Source organism: Triticum aestivum, chromosome 5B (assembly GCF_018294505.1).
Source record: "Triticum aestivum cultivar Chinese Spring chromosome 5B, IWGSC CS RefSeq v2.1, whole genome shotgun sequence".
Classification (NCBI taxonomy): domain Eukaryota; kingdom Viridiplantae; phylum Streptophyta; class Magnoliopsida; order Poales; family Poaceae; genus Triticum; species Triticum aestivum.
In genome coordinates, this window is record NC_057807.1 from 166267141 (window position 1) to 166288842 (window position 21702).

Below are 21702 nucleotides of genomic sequence, written 5' to 3' on the forward strand. Positions count from 1 at the left end.
ACGGTCATGTTATTTGCTAAATCGGTCTGATCGAGTTTAACAGTTCGGTCTCACCGAGTTTGGTAGATTGTGTGTAACGTTTAGATTTTGTGTGGAGGCTATAAATACCCCTCCACCTCCTCTTCATTCGTGGAGAGAGCCATCAGAACGAACCTACACTTCCAGCATACATTTTCTGAGAGAGAACTACCTACTCATGTGTTGAGGCCAAGATATTCCATTCCTACCATATGAATCTTGATCTCTAGCCTTCCCCAAGTTGCTTTCCACTCAAATCTTCTTTCCACCAGATCCAAAACCTATGAGAGAGAGTTGAGTGTTGGGGAGACTATCATTTGAAGCACAAGAGCAAGGAATTCATCATCAACGCACCATTTGTTACTTCTTGGAGAGTGATGTCTCCTAGATTGGCTAGGTGTCACTTGGGAGCCTCCGACAAGATTGTGGAGTTGAAACAAGGAGTTTGTAAGGGCAAGGAGATCGCCTACTTCGTGAAGATCTACCGCTAGTGAGGCAAGTCCTTCGTGGGCGATGGCCATGGTGAGATAGACAAGGTTGCTTCTTCGTGGACCCTTCGTGGGTGGAGCCCTCCGTGGACTCGCGCAACCGTTACCCTTCGGGGGTTGAAGTCTCCATCAACGTGGATGTACAATAGCACCACCTATCGGAACCACGCCAAAAACACCCGTGTCTCCAATTGCGTTTGAATCCTCCAAACACTTCCCTTTACTTTCTTGCAAGTTGCATTCTTTACTTTCCGCTGCTCATATACTCTTTGCATGCTTGCTTGATATGTATTGAGAATGTTGAAATTGTGCCTAAACTCCACTTAGACTTAAAGAATCTTAAAAACTGCAACTTTGGTACTTAGTGTCTAATCCCCCCTCTAGACACCTCTTCTCAAGGTCCTACAGATATTTAATAGCGGCATGATCAGTGTGAACAATGACTTTAGAATCAACAATATAAGATCTGAATTTATCACATGGAAACACAACTGCTAAAATATCTTTCTCATTAGTAGCACAATTTCTTTGAGCACTGTCTAGAGTTTTACTAGCATAATGGATGGCATTAAATTTCTTATCAACTCTTTGTCCTGAAACAACACCAACAACATAATCACTAGCATCACACATAATTTCAAAAGGCAAGTTTCAATCAGGTAGTTGAACAATAGGTGTAGAGGTTAAGGCTTTCTTAAGTATTTCAAAGGCTTCTACGCAAACATCATAAAATACAAACGAAACATCTTTTTTGCAAAAGATTAGTAAGAGGCCTAGAAATTTTAGGGAAGTCTTTAATAAACCTTCTATAGAAACCATCATGACCAAGAACATCAAGAACATTGTATTAAAGATTAAAGAGAGAGAAGAGCTATCTAGCTACTAGCTATAGACCCGTAGGTCTGTGGTAAACTACTCACACATCATTGGAAGGGCAGCAAGGTTGGTGTACATGCCTTCCGCGATCGTTTCCTCCGGCAGAATACAGGAAAAGGTCTGTAGATGGGATCTCCAAAGAATAGAAACTTGTGACGGTGGAAAATGTATTTTTGGGTGGCTCTCTGATGTATTGGGAATATTTGGGAATTTATAGAAGCGAAATTAGGTCAAGAGGTGCCACGAGGGCCCACAAGCCTGGGGGCGCCCCCGGGGCACGCCTGACAGGCTTGTCGCTCCCTCGTGATTCTTCAGGTCTTCTCCCGAAGCCTCTAGGGTTTCTTCTGGTCCAGAAAAAATCGTTAAAAGTTTCATAACGTTTGGACTCCGTTTGATACCGATTTTCTGAAAAGCCAAAAACAAGCAAACGCCAACAACTGGCACTGGTTCATCCTTATGTAAGCAAAAAAACAGCAACAACAACCGAAGGATTTATTAGTTTAGGAGGCACTCCTATGTAGATTCATACATGCGAATAAGAGCACTTCCTAATTTTTGGTTGATAATTGATGACACATTATGTAAAATGGTTAATGATTGGAGTACTCGTCCATCAAATATATGCGCTTTGTTATGTTCCATCAAATATATGTGTTGTATGAGAATGGCGGTACATGGAACACCGACGCAAATAGTAATGGATGATCATCCTTATGGCGCACCTAAGTTCCAAATAAAATCCGCATTTTCGTTTGGCGCCCGGCGAGGGAGTCCATCCCTACATGTGAGCTCTTGCGTCATGGTAACATGGCAGCTTCACCAGCGTGCCCGCTTTGTGACACGACTGACTCATGGCGGGAGACGCTACTCGAGTGCGCAATGTCGCGAAATGTTTGGGCTATATCTTCTGGACCTCTGGTGGAACAAATGAACATAGATGGGAATCTAAATGAGAACTAGTTATTCAACAAGCAACGTTGGACGCGCTTTGCTGCGCCATTGATGTTCTTGGGATTCTTAAATTTCTTTACTCACTCTATTTCAAAATGTATGGTGTTTTATTATCTTCGAAAAGTCAAACTTGTTTAAGTTTCATCAAATTTGTAGAGAAATATACCAAAATTCATAATATCAAACGGTGTTATTAGATTCATCATGAAATGAATTTTCATATATTTTTGTTTAATATTGTGGATGTTGATATTTTTGGCTCTAAACTTGGTTAAAGTTAAATAAATTTGACTTTTCAAAAAACCAATACCCCTTATATTTTGACATTGATGGAATATTTAGTTTGGCCGGTGTTGGAGATGATGATGTTGTATGTTTATTTATAATGAGGTTATTTGGTGGGCCTTTCGCGATGTGATTCTGTGTTATCCGCTAATTAACCCACATTTATATGGGAATTTTTTGCATCGATGATTTCATGTACTATATTCATGCTATAGCATCACATGGTGACACTTTTTTCTAGGTAATGGGAGTCCGCTAGGGGTTGATATGTTTTTATAGGCTGGTTGCCGCTAATTGATTTGAAAAATTGTTGGCCCGATTAAAATCGTAAACCAAATCCAAAATTGAATACCTCAATCGAATGAAAGAGCTTTAAAATTAGGGAACATAGAGACTTAAAATAACTAAATGGGAGAGCTTCTTGAGAAATTGTTGACCCGATCAAAATTGGATGACCCAATTTCAAATTGAAGCATCAATTAATTGCGCAGCTTTAAAAATTAGGAAGTATAGTGTATTGTATAAAAAAAATGAACGAGAGAGTTTTAAGAAATTGTTGGCCCGGTCAAATCGGGTGACCAAATTCCAATTGAAGACCTCAATTGATTATGAGGCCTCCAAACCTAGGGAGCTTAGTGATATAGTATATATGCAGACACGTCACATGCCGACTTCACTCAGTTGGGAATCACCCTATGAGCAATCTGGAGCTCGAGGAGAAAGGTATTACACGACGAGACGTACCAGACGCCCTATACGAACAATGCTTTTGTTAATTTCTTCATAGCCGACTTGTAGGCATTGGACAAACCACGAGCTGAGACAGACTCAAATTCCCCAGTTAGACCAAACCGTTTGATTGCCCACCAGAGAATATGAACAAAATCAACGTTGATGCCGCTCTATCCAGGAACGTCGCGGTAGGAGTTGTTGCAGCCATGTGTAGGGACGTCTAGGGTATATTGGAGCCTCGACGGTCATTTTTGTGGGAATTTTTGATCACCACACTTAAAAGCCCTAGCAGTTTTGGAAGCGGTGTCTTTGACCGATAATCTCTATGAGTGTAGAATTTATATTGCCTTAGATTGTAAGATTGTCATCGATGATATCAAGCAAAAGAGTGCGACAATTTACAGCGTGATTATTCGAGAAATTATAGATCATTCTAATCTTTTTACTTCTTGTTTATTTAATCATGAGTATAGGTGGTCGAATATCAAGGCTCACAATTTTAGAGAAGTACTATATTCTATCATTTGGGATTAGCGACCAAGTTTGGTTAGCCAATCTGGGTGATCTTACTTTCGTCCCTTAAACATTATGACGAGTTAACTAAAAGCTTTGCGAGGTTGTCTAAAAATATTTAAAGTGAAAAGTTTCTAAAAAAATTTAAAAAAGAAAAAAAACTCAGTACCGTCGCGTGTCAAGCTCTTTCTCGTTCCCCAACGAGCAATTGACACATCGTTTCCCCCAAATCTCACCCCCGGTGCTACTCCCGTTCTTCCGCCATCGCCATGGAGGACGCCGCGAACGCCACCCAGACCACCTCCACCACCTCGTCGGTGGCCGCCGTAGCCGCGGCGGCCCAGCACCAGCAGCTTCAGCGCCAGCTCTTTCTCATGCAGCAGGCTCAGGCTCAGGCGCAGGCCCAGCCCCACCCGCAGGCGCAGCAGCTGTCGCAGCAGGCCATGTCCCGCTTCCCGTCCAACATCGACGCCCACCTCCGCCCCCTCGGACCGCACCGCTTCCAGCAGCCGGCGCCGTCGCAGCTCCAAACCCCACCCCAGCCGCACTCGCAGGGGCAGCCGCATCCCCAGCCGTCCCCGCAGCAAGCGGCGCAGGCTAGGGTCCGGAGCCCCGAGGTGGAGATGGCGCTTCAGGACGCCATGCGGGTCTGCAACCCGGACATCAAGACGCCTTTCCATTCTCTCGCGGACGCCGTTAGCAGGTGCGCCTTTCACATACCAACTCTCACTTTTTATTTCCTTGATTTGCTGTGACATAGATCTAGACTATTTTGCGTGGCACGCGAGTTTATGGCGAATGGAGGTTACTGATGGATTTTTGCCGAGCCCCTTCAGAATAAGGGTCTTGGAGCGTCCTTGTATATGCTGAAAAATCGTTTATGTCAGACTTCTTTTTATGTCACTTTAGGGGAAACCATGGGCAAGTAACGAAACGAGATCTCATAATAGCCGAAAAGAAAAACCGGCTTCATGGAAAACAACCAGCACTGGTGTCTACCTTCTGGTAGAGGTCTGTATTCTTTGCGAAACCAGGTTCACTAACCTTTGATGTGATGTAGAATTTGAATTTATGTTGGATCTTTTAGGATCCAGGCACCACACGGTTTTTGTCCACCAGTTGCAACCTTCGTTGTGGTGTGCAAGTTATAATAATCTTAAAGGTCATTGGAGACTCTGATTAGTTTCAAATTTCCAATTTGATGATGCAGATTTGATCTCTAAGCTGACAAGTACTTTTAGTTTGAAGGTGTATATGTTAAGTAGTGATTGAACATTTGTACTTTTTGCACTGGAATTTCACTGATTTGATAACTAGCTTGCCGATGACCATCCATGGTTTAGAATCGGCTTGTCGATCTGTCTATCACAGAGACCACATGCATATGATCACGTGAGCATTCCAATGTTTTAGTTGTTTAATGCCCACAAGTTTTGGTTAATAGACTTGCATTTGTAACTAAAAATTTTTGGACCATAAATATTTGCCCCGGCTAACTTCAATTCCTGGATCCGCCACTGATCTTCAGCCTAGAAACACATTTGGCCTACCACGCGCTCAATCTTGATAAAAAAGTTGTTTTTTGCTATTTTTTAACTCTATTTGTAAACATTCAGTTACTTGTATGACTATATTTTTATCCTGTAGTTTGTTTTCATGTGCTGTGAGTGCATGGGCAATGCTAGTCGACATATTGAGAACGAGCAATTTGAATAGACCTGCAACCAGCTCGATGATAGATACATCAGTAGGGCACTTACGCTCACCAATTCGATAACCAAACTGGGTTCTTTCCTTGTGTTTAGTGGTGACATGGGTCTGTTTGGTTTAATGCACGAGAACCAAAGTTTGTCTTACTAAACTTTGACAAGATTTTGCTGCCATTTTGCTTGGTGCCAAAATTGTGGTAAGGCTTTTCTTTGGCCTAACTTGCGCAATGAAGGCCTCCTTACTCACTTACACCAGTTTTTTTTTTTTATTTCTGTGAAAACCAAAGCTTGATAACAACTGGTATTACCAAACTTTGGTGATCAAATTGGTTGCTATTAATTGGGTATTACCAAAAAATCAACAACATTGCCAATGGAATGGGAATTGTAGTTCGTCTTTGGCCACAAACCAAATGGAAGCCGACAGTAACATCCCATGTCTTGTTCTGCTGTGTTGGTGTCTACTATGGAAACCATTATCTGTTTAAGCACACTTTTGTAGTCAAGTGATTTCTTCATTTTTACTAATTGCCGGGTACATTGTTGAAGACTCCTTAGTTCTATTCTTCTAGTTGTGACATCTGTTCATCTGGACTACCCTATATGCTAGTCTATTGATTTTGCGATGTTCCTTTTTTTGCTGGAAAACCTTCTCTGAACTAAGAAAATTTTTAGACCCCTGTCAGAAAAAATGATTTTGTTTTACAGGTCCCTATGTTCCTTATGAACAATCTCTTTAGAAACCTTTTATTGTTTGCTGAACATATATAACTGGCAAGAGCTGTCCTATGAACACAACTGAGCGTAGTTGCTAAAGTTGGCGTTTTCTTCCTGGCTGTCTTGGGCTCAATCTCGTGCCTAGCGAACAGGCAGCTTTCTATTTTCTTTTATAGTTGCAGTTGTGTGACACCTGGACCGACATGTCTGAGTTGGGATGAAGATAAATAATTATGCATAACTGGTATCTGGTCTTGCCTTATCACTGTTTGTGTTTCTACTTAGGCTATGTTCTTTACCCCCATTGAAATTCAACTAGAATGGAACTTCTTGGGATGGTAGATATTTATACCTGAGTGGTGCAGGATAATTTCGCTGTTTTTTTCTTTCTCAGAGTGTCTTTGTGCATACAGGTAATCTTGTTTGGCGTTTGGTAGGCCGGTCTTAGATTCTCTGCCACAATAACTATATTGAAATACCGGTATCATCATCTTGTATTTCCATGTACTCATGTTGGGCCATAATGAAGTAACTATAAGATGTGAGTTAGCTCTATATGTCAGGGTCCAAGTAGAAATAGCTGATGGTTAATGGGCCTAAAACCTTCAACGGTAACATTGTAGCTGTAGCCTGTACCAACCATTGCCCAGTGCAACTCCCTAGCATCTGTCCGTCATTTGCCGCTCTAAACTGCACTATGCTTCAGTCACTGTACCTTCACTGACCACAGGAGACGAGATTGGAGAATGCTCTGCTTTGGCCTTCAACACCGGCTGCTCCGCGCTTATCACCATCCCCTAGTTTTGTGGTATTCTCACTTGCCACCATCGATGGGTCTGGGAGGCCCTTCTTTGCCGCTTGATCCACAACGTCCGCCCCCGCCGTTGGACCTCCTCCCTTGCACTGGCCTTCACCGTTCCTGTCATTAAGCTACCAAGTTCCGGGCCTTCCTTTGCACTAGCCTCTACCACTGGAAGTTCTGTCTATTACTGTTAGCCTTCCCTCCACCGTTCTAGCCTATTCGGCTGGGATTGTTCGCAACCCCACCAATTGTTCACATCAAGACATATGTTGCTCGATAAGATCTCTGTGGGGGATCTAGCCTATGGTCTAGAGGGCTGGGCGTGTGAATAGACCATACACAAAAAATCTACTCCCTCCATCCCAAAATAAGTGTCGCTGATTGAGTACAAAGTTAGTACAACTTTGTACTAAATCAACGACACTTATTTTTGGACGGAGGGAGTATGTAATTTTAGGGTTTTACAGTTTTGAGCACAAAGAGACTAGTTGGCACTAAGCAATCAAGCATCAATCAAGCAAGTGAGTAGAGTAGTGGAAATATAACAACTTGCATGAAAGTAAGGGAGTAGGGTAGAGACTGCAAACATTGGTTGACACAAGGATGTTTCCTGTTGTTCAAATAGTTTAGTTGGCGCTATCTTACATCCACATTGATTTAGGCTTTATAAACCGAATGGTTCTAGGATTTAAGAATTCCGGCTGTGACGCCAACAAACGGCCCACAAAGCTCAATCAACCTATTCTGTCATGGCTTGCACTTAGAAGCCTCAGTAGGGGTAGATCCTCACCAAGTGGGCGATCTCTAGGCCCGTACAAACTCTTGTGATTGATAGGATCACAACTGACTCCTAACCTTCTAGGTTGGGCTCATCATCCAAGAGTAATTAGCATAGCAAAGTCACTTGATAAGACTTGAAAGATCTTCAACCAAAGCTTCTCTCAAGAAGTTGTAGGATCACTCTCTCATAAGAATATGATTGCGGTGAAAGAGTTGAACTTGAAGTGTAGGGATTCAGGAAAGGGAAGTTCTTGGTTGTCTAAGAATCAAGAAGTGAACACGGAATCAGATCACCCATCAATAGACCCAAAGTGGTAGGACCCTTCCCCGGACCCTGCGCAAGCGGGAGCTACATGCACTGGGCTTTTTGCATCTCTCTTTCTCTAGGTGGTAGACGGATGGACTGAAGTGAAATGAACCAATAGAGAAATAGACGGAAGTGCTGATGAAAATTTTATGCTCGGAAATGCCGATGCAAATAGAGGGTGTGCCAAATGGGAATTTTACTCGGCAGTTCCTGAACAAAGGAAACCACAGTTCTGAACTGTTTGAACTGGCTTTGTTCTCTTAGTATGAATAACCCCAAATAGCTTGATAGTACCAGAAGAAAATCTTCAGAAGTACCAGGGCTTAGAGAAACTCATACAAAGGAATGTCTAGGGAGTGGATTTTGGATAGGCTTAGGATCTGCTCCTGGAGTTCAAACCAAAGTACTTGCTTGTGCCCCTCTTCATAGTATGGTTGTCCTATACTCAATGTGAATCTTGGATTCACTAAAAGCCTAGAAAATACATACTAAGAGCTTGACGAGGACAACAACTGCTAAAGAGTATCCATTAAACTCATAATTCATTAGATCCTTGCTATCGATGCCAATTAGGTAGCATAAGTAATTGTTCCGTCCTTTGATGACCAAGGTCATTCTTTGCTAAAGAGAAATGATCATTATGAGCCAGACTCGATAAGAATCGGATCCCTAGAAAGGATTTTGTGTGGGTGGGTGGGGTGGGGGGGGGGGGGTTGTCGCCAATGATCTTCCACTTGTAGCCAAAAACCTGATACACAATAAGATCACATGTTATACCTGAAATAAGCTCATACAACATTAGTCCTCTCAATGATTCTGTCATAAATTATCAAAACCAACTAGGGTATAATGGAGATGCACTTTCAGTCTCCTTCCACATGCTCGTGTGGTAGGCCACCTATGATCTCGTCATGGACGACTAACATCATACACTGATGTCAGCGTGATCAAGTAGTTCTGTACACCACTGCTACCATATTTGTTTCTTAGTCGGGCCATGACCGCCTGCAAGTCAGCCATCATTCTTTCTTGGACTACATGTTGATCGGTGTTTAGTGTTTACCTTCACTACCTTAACATCTCATGGTAGGCCACCTATGATCTCGTCATGAACATGGGCGACTACCATCATACACTAATGAACACTAATGACAGCGTGATCAAGTAGTTTCCGCACACCACTGCTACCTTCATTCGTTTCTTCGTCAGACCATGACCACCTGCAAGTCAGCCATCATTCTTTCTAGGACTACATGTCGATGGGTGTTTAGTGTCTACCTTCACTACCCCAACATCAGCACTCACTTCATGTGGAGAGTCATCCTGGAATGGACATCTAGGTATACCTAGCGACTATCAAGTTCATCGTTATATGGACCCGTTCAAGTTCCGACACCTGTGATGGGCTGACTTTGACAAACAACGATTGAAGATCTATGACAGTTCTTCTCAGTCGCTCATCAGCATTGGTATTTGGTTCTAATGGGCGTGCATTCTTAGACGCCAGTCGATGGCACAATGACATGCCATCTGGTAAAGCGGGCTGGAGTGTTATGACAGTAGTGCCAGCCAGCCAATCCAGAAGGCGCCGTCTAGACAGATATGGGCAACTAGGAACCAAATAGTGTTAGTTGATAGTATAATTGTGTTAGGGAGAGAACAGTCATATCAGGCAAAGATACTAGTCCAATTTGAATAAATAGAGACCCGGTTTGTTAGGAAGGAGAGCCAAGTCTGTTACCTGACCTAAGTTTTGTAAGCTTTGGAGTCACTAGTCTTGACAGAGATGAGCCCTGTTGCTGGTTGTTGAGGGTGAGTGCCCTATCCCGACTGCTCGGACCCTTTGCCAAGTTATCACATCGTGCTCCTTGTCTGCATGGTCACTGTGCCATGAATAACCTGTTTGGGCTAATTAATCTTCTGACTCAGCATTAACTGCCCAAATAGATGGCCACAGTTAACAACAGACCAGGTTGGTATTGTGCCAAGGGTTAACTTTTAGTTGTTCATTTCACTCTCAGGGTAGTTCAGGGGCTACTGTGGGCATTTTCAGTTGTAAAAGTGGATAGGATGTAAGAGCATCTCTAGCAGACCCTTTATATCACGGACCCTTATAGCGCGTTTACAGTTTGCGGTTGTCTTCGGATACGGGCCGAAAACAGCCGCGGCAGAACAGCAACCGAATATGAACCCGCAAAATTTGAAATCACACATTCGCGCGAGAAATTGAACTAGTTCAGTAGAACTACTAGCACTTGATCATCTTAAAAAGTCATACAAAAGAATTTTTACAACTAATATTTGGAGGAGCAGGCGCCACCGTAACCCTAATTACAAAATTGGGCTCACCGGAGGCGGGGGGATTGCGGCTGCAACGCTGCGGCGGCGGAGGAGCTCAGTCCTCATCGTTGTAGACGAGGTCGACGTAGACCTCGCCCTGCTTCTTTTTTACGAGGCGTCACTCTTCCATGTTGGCCGCAAACTCCTGCGCCGCCGCCATCCCCTGCTCGAGGAAGATTCTGTCGATGTCAGCGTTCCGTCGACGGAGCTGCTTCGCCTTCTCCCCCCGCGCAGAGTGCGCGACGATGGCGGCCTCCATGACGTCCGCCTCTGCCGGGGGGAGGTAATCCTCCGGCCCGATGACGCCCCGCCGCTCCGGCTCCGCCTCTGGCTCCCTCTTCACCGCGCGGAGCGGCGGGAGCTCCTCCGGCTCTCTTTTGACCGGCATGAGCGGCGTCCGCGAGCTCGAGGCACCGACAGAGGAGCTGCTCGTCGCAGAGGAGCCGGAGGACAGCCCGTGGCGGAGGAGCGCCTACTTGCGGTCGTACTCCTCCGTCTCGCGGCGGCGAGAGGCCGTTGTTTGAGTACCTACGGGCAACTCTTTTCCTCGCGGCGTCGGAGGCGATGACGCCTCCGCTCGGGGTCGTCGCCACTGCGGCCCGCCGAGCACATTCCGCGCCACATCGAGAGAGGAGAAGGGGAATTGAAGTCGCTGGCGGCGAGAAATCAAGAAGGGGGATTGGGAATTGCGGCGGCGCGCGGATAGGGTTTCGACCCGTATTTCAGCTGCAAACCCTTACATGCGCGGGAGGGGAGGGGGGGGGGGGGGGGTTGCGGGCTACTGTAAAAATATTTACGGGCCGGGCTACTGAACAGGCTCTGGTCTGGCCCAGAAAATGGGCCAAACCCGTATAGTCGCTGGATTTTTACGAGGCGCCCCGTTTTAAGGGGTCCACTAGAGGTGCTCCAAGGGGATGTCCTGGAATAGCCCTTTCACATAAAATTTGGTTCTACAGAGAATGGTGTTTCAGTGCTCAGGACTATCTGAACCCGAAATCCTTGGCATTCGTGAAAGTCAGTCTACGGACAGCTGCCTGTGCGAGATAATGGGGCAGGTGGGGGAAATACGGGGTGGAGCAGTCTTGTACATAGACGTTCGGTGGGCCAGCGCCGTGAGTTTTCGTACAGGATGAGGAGATCCAGTCACGGTGGCAATCCGAGCTGTGGCTCACATTGCAGGCGCATAGCTGTCCCTGGAGTCGGGGTGTTAAGTAACTTTGTGCTGCAACAGCACCGTGGCTCAGAAAATGATACTCACGATTACATCGTTGACAAGCTTTTTTTCTTTCGAATACATAGCTGACAAGCTGACCTTGCCATTACAAGGGTAAGTTGTTCTAAGAAGAAATTTTACAAGGGTAAGTGATTACAGGGGCGAACACGAGCAGGCAAATTAATAATTAATCTGACCAATCTGCTAGAACGTCCTTATAGGTCCATTAGTGCACACATAAGTTTCGTGGAGTGACTCAACTACGAGCTATTAACCCCTAAGGAATAGCGCACGCTATGAGCAAGCTGACAGTACTTGGGAGGAGCAAGCCAGTGCGCAGTCGCCGTGCGCGTCAGCAACCTTGGGTGTCAACGGCTGGCTGCTGGATGCACCATGCGTGCGCTGCTGGTGTGCATTAGGACATAGGAGCATTCGCCGTTGCATTACGTGGGGTGGGCTGGACGGCGGCCGGTCCGTGGTCCTGACGCACAGCTACTGGAACTGGGTGTGGGCGCCAGGGCTGCAGGAGCAAGGGCAGCCACCGGCAGCTGTCCGAGCTGATGGGCACACTTGTCCTGGAATTCAAATAAGGGGCACAAGCCATCCTAGAAACAAAAATACCAAGCAAAAGACAATGGGTTGCGTGAGTTCCCAACCATCAAATGGGCACTACAGCTTGTGGATTTACAGGGTGCGAAGACTTGCATTGTCATTCACACACTTGTAGAATCTGGATCAAGGATTCTGTCCTTTGTGGGCGATAGATGTCACCAAACATTTGCTGCAGAAGAGGCAAGGGATGAGGGGGAGAAGCTCCTGCTGCTCGGCGGAGTAGGATGAAGCACTGGAGGCGGACATGGCTGGCGATTTGGTGGCAGCGGCCAGATTGTTTTCGACTGAGTGAAAAAAGGTGGGAGTGAAAGTGGCAGAGGGGTTCATGGGTTTCTTATCCAGTGACGGGGTAGGTGGCTGTTATTAGCTGGGGCCGTCACAGACGCGGAATAGGCCGTCCACAGAACTGCTGTACCTAGACGTTCGAGACGTTGGGGACGGCAGTTAATGCATGGGGTCTGGTTGAAATGCGCTGAAGATACAACTGACGCGTACAGGGAGAAATACCAACAGTGGAGAGATCCCGAGGAGGAGGGGCAATTTGGATATCAGATCCATCTGAGCTCGGGCTCAGAAACGAATTTTCGGGTTCTAGATTCCTTTTGCTTTTCGACAAAAGCATGACTTCTGGAAAATGTGAATATATGTTAGTTATGTGAATAAATGATTTGGCGTGCTGCATTGCCTAACCTGATATATTAAAATTGCAACATGTTGCTTTATTTGTCAGTCAACTTAGGAAAGGCATACCCTATTCCTGTCAGTAACGCCTCCTAAATCGTGTTAACCATTGTTTAGAGTTAGGCGAGCAGTTTCAATCAGTAACACTTTTGAAAGGTTTTTTCCACTTAACTTCCCTATCCAAAGGTACTGATACACTCTGTTCCATTGCCGCAAAAATCAGGTTATTGCCTTACCATGTTGTTGCTGACTACGAGGCTGAAGAAGATGACAGGATCCTTGACAGCGACGCAACTGGCCAGATTCCCTCTCGTCTTCAGCAATGGGATCATAACATTCTGGTAAAAATTGCTGAGTTCACAACAACTTTTGAGAAGCAAGTGTTGGCATACAACATAATGACCAAGAAAAGGGCCATTGGTGAGTTTCGATCGGAGGAGCGACTCATGCTAGAGCAAGCTTTGTTACAGGAGGAGAAGCAGGCTTCGATGGAACTAAGAGCAGAGATAGAATCTAGGGAGAAAGCAGGCCGCGAGGCTGCTGAAGCTAAGATGCGTATGGCCATGGCTGAGCATGCTCGAGTGGAAGCTCAAGCACACGCTGAGGTGATTGGTCATGGCCCTTTGAGGGCCAATGCTGCTGCTTCCCAAGGCGATGATGGTCCTAGTCATGACATGGCACAAGAACAGGTTGAAGATGGATGGGAAAACACTCAAAGGGATGATGATGATCCATCCGAGGATTTCCTCAATGATGAGAATGAGCCAGAGAATGGAAACTCTGATATGCAAGAGGAGTGGCGGCGATCGGGGGAATTTGATCTAAACTCTAGGTAAGACTGCAAGGGATACGGCGTCGATGGTGGCAATCTGATCTGAACTCTAGGTAAGACAGGTGCACTCGACTTGAGAAAAGGCTTGAGGATGCATCATCTGGTGCCTGGTAACTTAGTCTCTAGTTATCTGATTATATATGTTTTGAAGATAACTTGTCCTGTCATTGTGGCTGTAAACACGCAATTTAAAACTAGTATTATTTAGCTTTTTTTTTTGGAGGAAACTAGTACTCCCTCCTTAAACTAATATAAGAGCGCTACTCATGTGTTCAAACAGTGTTTAGAATGTTGAGTGACCTCTGTATGATGTAAAGCTAACTTCTAAATGGGCTTCCGCGCAAGAGAATCACGCAGTGTGGATGACACAAATAGGTTTACTATTTTTACTAGATAACGCCCTGTGCTTTGTTGCGGAAATTTTTAGCAATGAACTTATCAAAAATAAACTTGAATATATGAGAATAGTACCACACCACATTCCACCTAGAGGTAAATGAAGGGTGGCTGAATGTTATTATCTTGTGACACTCAAGTTCAATTTTTAAATATTTATGTTGATTTTTTTAAATAATAATGAGGGCTTGCATGTGATAGAAAGTGAAAAGTTGAATGGTTGCACCGGTGCTTGATGATGTGGATACCTTGAACTTGCATGTATATTTAAATGGGAGGTGGCATGTGCGGGGACTTATGTAATGAGGTGGATGGGTTGCAGTAAGATAAATACTTCCTCCGTCCCAAAATTATTGTCTTAGATTTGTCTAAATATGGATATATATAGTCATGTTTTAGTATTAGATACATCCGTATTTAAATAAATGGATGTATTTAAATAAATTTAAGACAAGAATTTTGGGACGGAGAGGTATATATAGTATATAGGATTTGAGTTATACAGCATCTTCAATTTTTAAGTAGCTACAATTCACTACTTTTTTTTAGACGTGCAACCATGTCACATAAGTACTCCCTCCGGTTTTTTTTTTTTGAAAGATACGGTTTTGGCCGGCTTCATTGATTTAGGAGAAAGCATGGCTTCATTGATTTAGGAGAAAGCATACGGGAAAAAGGGGATCAAGTGATCATGGTGTACAGGAGCATTGCTCAAGAACAAAAGAAAGAACGAAAAATGGAGATAGGGGCGCCCAGCGCCCACAGAGAGCTGTCTATCTCATAGAGGCGTCCCCGAACGGGGGCTCTAAGCATGCAGCTCCGACAGACCTCCAATGCGCAAGATCGAGCTTTATAGCCTGGAGAACATCGTCAGTCTGGGGCATTTTCCCTTTGAAAACGTATGCATTCCGCTCCTTCCAGATGTGTAATCAACAGCGTCATTGTTTTGAGCCCTCGCCTCTAGCTGGCTGGTGTGCGCCTGAACATCTCCAGGCAGTGCCGCAGAGAGCTGTGGGAAGGCAACCTGCTTAGACCCAATGCCTTGCAGCCATTCCATGTGGCAGTAGACCTCTAAATCGTCCTGGAGAAGGGGCAGTCCCACATCAGATGTAGAGCAGACTCCAGGTTCCTCATACATAAAGAATGGAGGGAGTACTTATGTCTATATATATCCATATGTTATCACTTGTTAGGTTCCTCCAAATCACTTTTTAGAGATTCACTCAAATATGTCTTTTTAGAGATTCTAACAAGTGACAACATACGAAGCAAAATGAGTGAATCTATACTTTATTATATGTCTATAACTCTAATATACATCCGTATGTTGTAGTCCATTTGAAATCTCTAAAAAAACTTATATTTAGGAACGAAGGGAGAAGGTAATAGTCATAAATTACATTATTTTTGCATTACTCTATGCATGAAACGTGTCACATCATCAATTCATACATGTTAGTTATAAGTTATCCACATCATCGATTCATACATATTAGTCATAAGTTATTTTTCACATTAGATTTTATATTGACAGTATATGTTGGGTGATTGTAGTGTGTACTTACACAATTCATCCTTCACACATTCATTTTTTTTCCTTTTATACTCTTTTTATTTTATTTTTGTTTTAAGCTTACATTTGCTTCCCATTAGTTTTAGATTTTGTAGCAGCTTTAATGCATTGCTTTTGGAAAGGTTCCTGCAGTAGCGCACGAGTCATCATCTAGTTATATATACATTGCCTACCTCTCCTCATGAGCTATGCAATTAAATTGTTAGCACCCCATATTCAAATTTATATATGGACTTCACTTACTTGCAACAGTATTGCATAGATGCAAACACTTCATCCTCTTGTTTTCATGTGGTCATGTATGCATTGCATGCACTAGAAAAATAAATTCTTATGTCATTCTAAATTCTTCTCTATTTGAAAAATTCAAAATGATTTGTAGCTTAAGCTGTTCGCCGGATTCAAAATTCGTTTTCACCATTTTATCTGTCGCGACTAGATTCGTACTAGAGCCACGATGATTGAGTCTCAAGCTAAACAAAAGGCAAGGGTCCTTCGAATAAGCTTCACATTGGTAGCAATGCACTCACTATATGTATGTTGTCCAGCCCACCTTGTAAGACTTGGATTCTGAGTAAAAAAGAAGCAGGCCAAGGCAAAGGAATAGTTGCGGGAGACCTTCAAAATTAGATCCTATATTGGTGTGTTTTGATGATCTTTTGTGGGTCAAAAGCTACCATGCCTAGGGTATGAAAGTTCATATTTGTTAATTCACATTTAGACGTGAATTAGTTATCTCACATCCAACTTCTAAGCCGTTTGATAAAAACATTAAGATTCATGTTCTTTTGAAGTGCGCTCGCGCAGTGTCTTTGTCTCACTCCTTGTGGTTGTCTTTCCTGTTTCTATATGGGTTGCTATGTTTTTTGTTGTTTTGTTGTTTTCTTTTTTCCATTTAATTAATTTACTTTAAATTATGAACTATTTTAAATTCATGATTTTTTGGTCTATTATTTATATTTTCTCTTTTTTCTTTTTTTATCTTCTGTTTTCCATTTTTCTTCTTTTATTTATTTGTTTTAAATACTTGGATATTTTTCACTTGGACATCTGTTTGGTATAAATGTCATGCAAATCTTGATCGCGGGTTGTTTTTGTCGCGCGCGTCTTGTGTCGCGTTGTGCGTCTGGTATCTACTTGCCGGCCTGCTCGCGTGTGCGTCTTTTGTTGGGCCGTTTTCATGGTGTGATTCTAGGGTCCCGTTTCAGATTAGTTTTGCTAATTCTCGTCTAGAGGAGAGTTAACAATATCTCATCTACCTCACATGCCGTTAGATATACGGCTTTTGAGTCGTGCTTGCTGTTGTTGCGTGACATGAAATGACTTTTTTAGTGTGCCGTTTTTATATTTTGTGTATTGGATTTATTTTGTGGGCTGCATCTTTTTGTGAAGGGCCACGTGTCATTTTATTTCTTGTTTTTGTTTAATTTGGTTCTGCTGTGTAGCTAGAGCAGAGAGTAATTTGATTTTTTTTTTGGATTGGCTAATCTCATCTATATGAGATGTAGTGATGTCTCATCTAAGTCTATAACTGTCCGGTTTGTTTGCTTTAATATTCACACAAACTTGAGCATGGGTACCCGTAGCTCGTTATTTTTATCGTGCGTCCTCTTGTCCCGTTTTCTTTTGTGTCGGCCTGTTCTCGTGTTTCTTTTCACTTGGGCCCATATATATAGTCGTTCTGATGACGTGGCCCCCCTTTTTTTGTTTTCGTTATACTTTTTTGTGGTCTGGTGAAGAATTTATAGAGTCCACCCTTGATTCGGGCTCGTAAGCAAAAACACGCTTGACATGCAATTGGTCATATGTTTTATTTTTCATCTCAGCCGCAAGTCCGCCCTTGACTTACAACTTATCGTCCTAGTTGCAAGTTCATTCTCGACTCACAAACTTGTAGTTTGTTTCATCCAAGTTGTAAACCCACCCTTGACTCATAACTCGGTCTGTGTTTTGTTTTTCATACAAGTTGCTGTTTTTCATACAAGTTGCAGGTCCACCTTTAACACACAATTGGGCTCGTAATTTGTTTCATCCCAGTTGCAAGTCGAATCCCGACTTGTAACTGGGCTTGTAGTTTCGTAATTAACCTAGTTACAAGTTCACCCTCGACTCACAACTAGGCTCGTAGTTATCCGACTTTCAAGCCCACCATAACTAGGCTTGTAGTTTTGTAATTGTCCTAGTTGCAAGTTCACCCTTGACTCGCAATTAGGCTCGTAGTTATCTGAGTTTCAAGCCCACACTCGACTCGCAACTGGAGCCTGTATCTTTTAATCACAGTTGCAAGTCCCTTGACTCGTAACTTAGCCCATCCAAGTTTCAAGTTGACCCTTGAGTCGCAACTTGGTCGTAGTTTCCTATTGTCCCAGTTGCAAGTCCACCCTCGACTTGCAAATGGACTCGCCGTTGTCCTAGTTGCAAGTGCCCTCGATTCACAATTGGGTATGTGTTTTGATTTTCATCCCAGTTGCAAGTCCATGCTTGACTTGTAATTGGGCTTGTAGTTTGTTATTATCCAATTGCAAGTCCACCCTCGACTCGCAAATGGTATCGTAGTTTTATGAAGGTGTCCTAGTTGCAAGTCCGTCCTTGACTCGCAACTAGGATAGTAGTTTGTTTCATCCTAGTTGTAAGTCGATCCTTGGCTCGCAACTGGGCTTGTAATTTCATAGTTGTCACAGTGGTAAGTCCACTCTTGACTCGCAAACTGGACATATGTTTTGTTTTTCATCCCACTTGCAAGTCCACGCTCGACTCACAACTAGGCTCGTAGTTTGTTATTGTCCTAGTTGCAAGTCCATCCTCGACTCGCAAATGGTATCATAGTTTTGTGTAGTTTTCCTAGTTGCAAGTCCATTCTTGACTCACAACTAGGCCCATAATTTGTTTTTCATCCTAGCTGCAAATCCACCCTTGACTCAAAACTCGGACATAGTTTGTTTCCATCCTAGTTGCAAGTCCATCATTGACTCGCAACTAGGCTCGTAGTTGTCCCAGTTGCACGTCCGCTCTCGAATCGCAACTGGTCTCGTAGTTTTGCGTAGTTGTTGATTACATATCCACCCTCAAATCGCAACTAGGTCCATATTTTTGTTGTTGTTCCAGTTGCAAGTTCAACCTCTGACTTGCGCCATTTGTTTCCATCCTAGTTGCAAATCCAGCCTCACATGCAACTACTATCATATTTTTGTGTAGTTATCCCAGTTCCAAATCCACCCTCGACACACAACTAGGTCCATAGTTTATTTTTCATCTTAGTTGCAAGTCGACCCTCAACTCGCAACTCCCAGCTGCAAGTCCATCCTCAACTCGCAATTGTTGGAAATATGAGCAATTTACCATATGTTTTTATTAACAGAAATAGTAGATAAAACATGACTATTATAGTAGAGATGAAACAAGTCATGTAATCTAAAAGAGAGAAGGCAAATAGCATCTACACATGTGAACTAGAATAGAACATTTGTAGAGCAGATACTAGAAGGAGAAACTGTTGTAGGATCTCAAACAGAAAGAACATGAGAACGTACGGAACAACGGCAGAAGCATTGGCCTTGAGGTCGATGTCGTCGCCAGCCATGACGTCGAAGAGGTTGTCGACGTCGAGGAAGAAGTCGTCGTTGGGGAAGTGGTCGTTGGTGTTCGGAGAGTCCGTGATGAATCGGTCAGTAGTCGTGCACAGTGCTCCAAAAGCCATATCACCCTTCTCCCGTACAGGACTCAAAGAGGTGGGGTTTCGGAGGCCTACTATCCCGACTTGCGGTGCACGCTGCAAGCCGGGATGGGGAAGAACCTTGAGTAGTTTAGAGAGGTTGGAAGTCGGTGGCGAGAGGAAGATGATGTTCTGGTGTGTCTCTCTGGAAAGGAGCAACCGCTCTTTTATAGGCACATGAGAAGGAGGCGAACATGCTGTGACGGGAGGTGAAGCAAAAGAGGGAGACGAAGCGAATAGCTTGTAGCCGAAGAGGTGCGCCTTTCGTGTGACCATTCGTATACCTGTCGTGCGTGGCAAAAATTTAGACATCGGGTCGGCTCATTCCTGCGGCGCGGCGCGGAGCGGCGCACCGTGACAAGGCGAGGTGTGGTGAGGCGGGCGGCAGAGGAGGAGCGCACGTGAATGTCCCTCTTGTTCTCATGCTCATACATGTGGGGAAACAACCTCCCTTATAAGGAGGTCCAACTCATACCAAACTAGCAATGTGGGACTAAACTTTAGTAGCACCCCTTGCCTTGCACGAATGGGCTAAGTGGGCCTCTAGGATTTATTAGGAATTTCTGAAATTGCTATTGGGCTGTCCCAAAATAGACTAAATTCCAGCAATTGCCCACCAGATCCCAGAGGCACACAAAATTTGACTTTGGTTCCAAAAACTATTTTATATACGGGTACTGCAGTGAGACTGTTAAGTTGAACTTTCACCTAGAACTCTATGCTACACTAGTAAGCAACTTGAACAGTGGACTAGGCCTTGAACTGCAAGTTTTGTGCGAATTTAGCTTCATAGAAAGCCTTGGCTGGTACTAGGATACCGTGGGACTTCCCCGCGGTGGAGCTTATGCGTCATACTCCGAGACCTTTCATGAGTTTACTGGAGAGCACTCTACTCTCATAGATTGCAATGTTTAACAATCAGACTCATATAGGTGTCTTCTTCAAAAGATGTTCTACAGGACAACATCTCTACTTAAATGAGCCACTTAGAACACATTAAGATATACATCAACCTGCCATGCAAATTAGGAGAGTATTGCATCTTCATGGAGTGGTATTGTTAATAGTAAGGATACTCTCCTCTCAGTTGACAACAACTTGTCTTCCACATCTAATTCACGGGATCTCCGATCACATAGACTAGGTTACCACTGTGAACAACTCATATTGTCAGTCTCATACCCATCTCCTTCGATGCATTATCTATCACATTATGTGATAGACCCTTAGTAAAAGGATCTGCTAGATATTTAGACGTTTGGATATAATCCTATGCAATAACTCAGGAGTTTTTCAGTTTCCTGATAGACTTTAACCTTCTTTGAACATGTCTTGATGACTTCATGTTATCCTTTAAGCTGCTCACTTTAGCGATCACAGTTTGCTTGTCGTAGTTCATAAGGATACCCGGTACAAGTTTCTCAACCATCGACAAGTCATTCAAGAGCCGATAGAGCCAATCTGCTTCGACCGTAGCTGTATCTAGTGCTGTGAGTTCTGCTTCCGTTGTTGACCTCATTAAGATTGTCTACTTGCAAGACTTCCAAGAAACAGCGCCACCTCCATGAGTGAATACATATTCGCTCGTGGCCTTTATCTCATCAGCATCAGAGATCCAGTTTGAGTCACTATACCCTTCCAGTACCTTTGGGTACCCAGTGTAGTGAATTCCATAACTCGCAATGCCTTTCAAGTAACGCATAAATCTCTCTAGAGCTTTCCAATGCACATCTCCAGGTTTTGAGACAAACCGACTCAGTTTGCTAACAACAAAAGACATGTCAGGTCTTGTAGCACTGGCTAAGTACATAAGAGAGCCAATAATCTGAGAATATTTCAATTGATCTCTAGAAATTCTTTGATGCTTTCGAAGCAACATGCTAGCATCATATGGTGTTGGAGAGGGCTTGCAATTGTAGCCAAAGCGACTCAGTTTCCACATAATGAGATTGAACCAGTGTAATCCCACCATCATCGTCTCTCAACAACTTGATATTCAGAATAACACTAGCCACTCTTAAATCCTTCATCTCACAACGAGATAGGAAATCCTTGACCTCCTTAATAACATTCATATTTATTCCAAAAATCAATATGTCATCAACATACAAGCAAAGGATAACTCCCTCGCCCCCACCATGGCGATTGTACACACATTTTTAGCT

At 43.7% G+C, this 21702-nt stretch overlaps 1 protein-coding gene across 1 annotated transcript; it reads left to right on the top strand.

The window, feature by feature from the left end:
• Positions 1–4062: 4062 nt before the first annotated feature.
• LOC123110924 (uncharacterized) lies at positions 4063–14205 on the top strand. Its single transcript, XM_044531569.1, has 2 exons — positions 4063–4566; positions 13248–14205. Exons 1-2 carry the CDS (start codon positions 4133–4135, stop codon positions 13858–13860), a joined length of 1047 nt encoding a protein of 348 aa, XP_044387504.1. The 5' UTR covers positions 4063–4132; the 3' UTR covers positions 13861–14205.
• Positions 14206–21702: the final 7497 nt, after the last annotated feature.